Here is a 6,032-nt window from a genome sequence, read left to right on the forward strand (position 1 = left end):
TCCTTCTCAAAGAAAAACAGTTAAAAAAAGTATACAGGTAGTCTTTGATTACTGGCTGCTTTGTTTTACAACAATCTGAAGTTGCAACAGTGTTAAAAAAACCCCCAAATCTTGTGACCCTTCCTTGCATTTATGACCCTTTCAATGATCACGACTGCCATTTGTGTGTTTCTGAACTAGCTTGTAACAAACAGAGTAAATACAGAAGGCAGAAGTAAAATTGCTTTGCTTAATGAGCAAAGAGGAAGTTGTAAGTCTGTCACAGTCACGTGATGATTCAATTACTGTCTGTGCAGTTTAGCAGTGGAGTTGGAGCAGTGGTTCCAATTGTGGTCATTGAGAACTACCTGTATTGAGAGAATTAGTGGCTGGGTAAAGTCACTGCAAAGAGGTGAATTTCTTTAAAAAGAAATGCTAAAACATATCAATGTTATGTACTTGGTGATATATGAGAAGATTCTTCACATCATCAAATTCAGCTTAGTAGTTATATCTCAGGGAGTAAATATAAATGTACTCCCTTGTACTTCTCAGAGTAATGATTCACTCTAACCATTACAAATGTACAAACAACATTCATTCAAGACCAGTGGTGGGAATCATCCGGTTTGCACCACTTTGGCACAACTGGTAGCTAATTTTTTGTTGCCCACGCCTAGAATGGACTTCTGGAAGCGGCATCCACACAGAGAACCAGTTGTTCACATATCTGAATCCCACCACTGCTGAAGACATATTGTACATAATGTACCAAATGTATAATGAGGTTGTGGGAAGTCAGGGCCTGCCAGAGAACTAAATATTAAAAAGGGCAGAATATAATATTTCCTCAAAGGATCTTAAAAAGGTAGAAAAGCATGCCCAGTTTTTCTTAATAGCCCCAGGTCTCCCTCCCTCACACAGAAACCGGCTCTGTAGAAATCCAGATATCATAATCCTTTCAGAAAGACTGGCACCTGGAAGCTTAGAGATGATGGGATTAGAAAGACAAAGATCCCTAGAATCAACAATCTCGCACACCAAAAACATCCAACACAGGACATAGTCATCAGCCAAACCCCCTGGGAAGCAGAATATGACCTTTGGGACATAATAATACCACAATCCGAATACCAGAAAGGCACACTCAGAATCAGGACAAAGTTCATGCCACAGGAACAACTCCAAACAAAAGCTCAAGAAGGTATAAAAACCCACCACTCCCTACTACATGTGGTCAGCTTTCCCAGAGCCATCTTACTCTCTGGCTCTCCTCTTCAATAAACTACAACCTTCTTTCTAAAGCAGTCTCCATGTTTGTTTATTCCCAGCTTAGAATGGACCCTGATGAAAATTTTTCTTTCAACAAGGTCTAGATTATTTTATAAAAATGTTTTAGTTTCTCAGCGGTAAGAATGCTAATGAAATATGTGAAAATAAATCTTAAAATCCACTGTCATTGTCTTTGGAGTGGAAGACTAAAGCAAAATGTAATTATGCATACTGGAAATGTCTTTCACAAAAGGAGTTACGATAAAAGATTTGTTTGTTCTGAGCTACAGACAAATTTCGGAGCAGTTCCAATTCTCAGCAACTCTCTTTGTATAAAGAAAACATTTTCTGTCTAAACAGAACAAAGGTACCTTTCTAGTCTTTTAAGTTCCTGAACTGGTGAGGTTTTCTTTAACTTCCTCATAAAATCAGCCCAGAATCATTTCTGTCAACAATGGCATGACTAAGCACCAATTACCACCCACATCTCAAAGACAAAATATCACCTCTGTAATATAGGCATATTAAACTGAGAATACATGGACATTTTAAAGTCAGTGGAAAATAAATTACTTTTGAAACAGTAACTTTGCAAAAGGGTTATCTTGAGAGTCAGAAGCTTTGTGGACTGGATACTCACAAATCTGGAAACTGGGTAATCCAGGGAATGCTTTCTTTTTGAAAGTAATAACAAACACATTCCTTGAATATTATCCTAGATTGACCCTTCTTTTCATAGTGGCATTTCAACTAGTCTCAATACTATGGAATGTTTTGAACAGCTTTCTCTGGACCACCACCGATATTTGATCCTGGACAGAAATAATCGGCTACGATATTCATGCACAGAAACTATAGTTGATACTACATTTCATTCCTAACACTTTCATTGGTTCTAGAGCAGCCCTTGCCTACATTTTTTCTATATGTGAAGCCCTGTATCATCCCTGAAGCTTTTGAGGATCATCCCATATATCTGGGGTCAGCAATGCAAGCACTATAACACAGAGAGCTTCTTCGCATTAATTTAAGTACATTTAGGTACTGCCTAACTCTAAATGACTATGCAAATCTTCAATATTTTGCAAGAAAAGCTAAAAGGACAAAAATTTGCCCAAATGCCAAATCACAAGAGATGGTGTGGTTTCTGCCTGAAACCTTCCAAGCTTTGAGAAATGAGAAAGCCCCAAGCGCACAAGATTGGCAATCTTCAGAGATGTCAAGCATTATGACTACATGTGTCACCCACATTGAGGAATCACCTGCAGAACCTTCGCTATTCAATAGTGTTTTACAAACCACAACCAGGAGTTTGTGTTTTCATATGTGAATAATTTCATTTACTACTAAGTCTGCTGTATCTGGGCTGCAAAAAAATCTGGACAACCATTAGATGGCAGCAAAGACTTTTCTACTAAATATTTCTTTGTTTCCATCCAAAATTTTGCAATCTGCAAGTAGAGGTGGGCGTTATGCTATAAAATCAAGAGTGAGCCCTGAGTTGTTTGTTACAAAATGAGTTACATATACATTTGGCATAGTTGAGAAAAACATATACACTCTGTGATCAACCCTCAGAAAATCTGTTTTCTGTATAAAAAATGCTGCTATGATTTCTAATATGCTGTTAATGAGCTTAGTTAGCTAACATTTATAAAATCTTTGAAAACTTAAAAGAAGTTAAGTACTCTCAGATCTTTAACATTCTTCAATCTAAGATCTACACAATTCTTTTTTTTTTCTTTCACACTATACTGTTCTAAAAGTTCCAGGTGCCAAATAATGCACATAATTGAAACTGGGATTATTTTCATCCTTTGGGAGATAGATTCTGGTAGAAATGGAAAAAGAGCGTCTCCAGGACTTTCCATATCTCAAATGTAGCAACTGAGATGGCATACTTTTCTGCTACATGTTTTGGCAACAAAACCACAGAGAGAGGAGACTGGTAGATCTGCTTGTTAAATGGAAAAAAGAAACAGTTAATTTAGGGAGGAAAAAAGTTTCAGCGTGGGTGATTCTAAGCATCTTTGCAAACTTTTGATGCCCAGCTTGATGTTGAAGTTTTCTATTTAATTCAATGAACTCATAAACAAGGCAGAATCTAGTACTTAAAGCTATACACCCCCTACAATAAATCTTGAAGCACAGTTTAGGAAAATATTTTAGCTACTGTTATTCCAAACTTTCACCTGTCAGCCAGGCACTAGGAATGAGCTTGTGGGTGAGAAAGATAGCTAGTCGGGGTCATTTGTTTACATTCTAGTTGTAATTGCCTAGTGTTGATCAGTTAATAATAGGTTTTGCTCCTGTTCTTGCCCTGATTGATCAGTACCAGCTGTTATATAACCATTGAACTGTTGTGACTATTTTAGCAGAGTGCTAGTCAAACTGTGACAGATGAGTCTTGTCATGTTTTAGAGCTGGGTCAACATCACTGCTGTTTGGTGACATTCTTATAATAAAGTCACAAAACTGATGAACCCGCAAGACTGTCTACCTACCCCAGAGAATGCAAAAAACAAAAAACGGTTTGCCAAAGGAACTGTTTCCTCTCCCACTCTACTGTTGGTTGCTTTCAACTAGTAGAATAAATCTATCAGTTATTAAAACAGGATTCTTCTGGAGGTTTCAAGAAGAGATTGGACAACCATCTGTCTCAAATGGTATAGGGTTTCCTGCTTGAGCAGAGGTTGGACTAGAGGACTTCCAAGGTCCCTTCAACTCTGTTATTCTGCATTCTGTCACATCAGAATCAGCTCTTTCTCTAAGTGCCTTCATCAATATAGCTTAGAATATCACTTTAAAAAGGCAGAAACTTGCGACTGTTTTATGGCTTGCATTTTTACTGTGCTTTAGGCATATGGAGTCTGGGGGTGGGGGAGATGCTATTCTATACAATGCCTTCATACTGTGGTTGAAAAGCATTTTTAAAAGCCACCACTATCCTTATTTATTCAGGAATCAGTTGTTTGGCTCTTGACAGTTTGCTAAGTCTTGCAACTTTCAGGTCAACACCTCCTCTGCTTCAGAAGGATTCCGCCTCTCTTTGGCTGCAGAAGGCCCACTAATTTCCATGTACATAGCCTGAAATATCTTTTTCATAAGTTCACAGGTACACATTGAGAGTAGAAGTGCAGGTTGAGCTGTACCTCTTCCCCACCTCATCTTCTTTTGCTCAGGCAAATTAGCAATGAAACACATACATTTAATACAATAATAGATCCAGAATTTCATCTTTTGAACAGATGAATTCAAGGAATAGCATTTTAAAGGTTCTTCACAGGAGAGAGGAAAGGGAAATCATTGAACAATGTTCTCCTCTCTGCAGCTCTTTTATGCTGTGCTGGAATGATGAGGCAAAAGAAGAAACGGGGAGGATCAGCAAAAAATTATCTCCTATTTTTTGCTTCAATGGAAGAACCTTGTAAGTAGAATTTCCTCCATAGGAACCCTTGATCCAAGTTTCTCTTTATATTTATTCACTGTGCTTTCGTGTTGAGTTGGGCTACATATTAACTACAAGTATAAATGCACATGGAATTTAAGATGAAGAATCACAGAGACAGACTTTTCTAGAAGGACTGGTCAGAGTAGCAGGAAGATTAAAAAGAAATCTTACGCGTTAAATGTTTCTGAAATCAGGCAGTAGAATAAGTTACTCCTGAATACATATATTGCTACTAATCCAAAACTATATTCAGGAATGGGATATTTATTATGGGGATGGCATTTTCTTCTCAGCAGCTAACTCGTAATGTTTTGTGATTGAGAAACAGAATTGTCCAGTAATTCTGAGAATGAGCACAAGATAAATATGTGCGTAGGATTAGATGGTGATAGCACGAACAGGTTAGCTCCTCCTTGTTGGGTTGGCATTGTGTCATGTCTTTAGCTCAGGCAGCTAGCATTCTCAAAAAAGGACTTTGGAATTAAGTTCACACAACAAGCAGCAAGCAAGCAAGCAAACAAGCAAGCAAAGAAAGCCTGCATGGCTAAACTTTCCCTAGTGGGGGATCTCAACTTAGCTTACATTCTGTAAAAAAAGCTTGGAATCCAAATGGAAATGCTACTTAAGTTGTCACTGTCTTATATACACTTGGCCTAACATCAGGTCTCTTATGCCTCTTCTTTAAAGAGTACAGAGCATTGCAGGCAGAGAGTCTTTGCCAACCTAGAAAATGGACCACAACACAGAAACTGTGGTTGCCCAGATTGTTAATTAATAGATTCCATAAAATTGCAAAATAATGATGATGGTGATGATGAGGCTGATTTGGATCCTACACATTTAATACAGCCCCATTTCTTCACTGTACTCTTCTATTCTGCCTGGACATTTTAAGATCCTACCTATCCAGAACCCCAGCCTGATTTGCCACCCCAGATTTTCTGGCTTTTCCTTCCCATTATGAACTCCATAATCACCTTCTCTTCTCCCCTCCCTTTTTGCCTCTGCAGTTCTACCCAGGCACCTTCTGCCTTACCTCCTGGACCACTTGGCTGACGGTCTCCCAAACGGTCTCTTCCAGAGCACTCCGTACAGCTGCACTTTGGTGCGGATATCCAAGGCATCCAGATCTGTCGGATCCATGGAGGGGGAAGGAGAGACGGAGTTGGATTTTGAAGTAAACATTATTAAGAGGCAGACTTAAAAAAAAATCCAATTCTCTGCCTCTGCTCTGCAGCTGTAGGAATCCGATTAAATGCAACGAACCAGAAAGGCGTAACTGCTTAGTCGGGGAGAGAGGGGGGGGGGAGAGAGTGAGGCTTAGCTCTGA

At 38.8% G+C, this 6,032-nt stretch overlaps 1 protein-coding gene across 3 annotated transcripts in view; it reads right to left on the minus strand.

Annotated features, from left to right (window-relative positions):
* Positions 1 to 6,032, minus strand: part of PLEKHD1 (pleckstrin homology and coiled-coil domain containing D1) — a 346,726-nt gene extending 340,694 nt beyond the window's left edge. For all 3 annotated transcript variants that reach the window (XR_014490705.1, XR_014490706.1, XM_083348505.1), the window contains exon 1: positions 5,739 to 6,032. Coding sequence is in view for 1 of the 3 variants with exons in the window: in XM_083348505.1 (XP_083204631.1) it covers positions 5,739 to 5,887 (149 nt within the window). In the remaining 2 variants the exon portion in view is untranslated. The remainder of the gene's footprint in view (positions 1 to 5,738) is intronic.

The sequence above is a fragment of the Vipera ursinii genome (assembly GCF_947247035.1).
Source record: "Vipera ursinii genome assembly, chromosome: 1".
Classification (NCBI taxonomy): Eukaryota; Metazoa; Chordata; class Lepidosauria; order Squamata; family Viperidae; genus Vipera; species Vipera ursinii.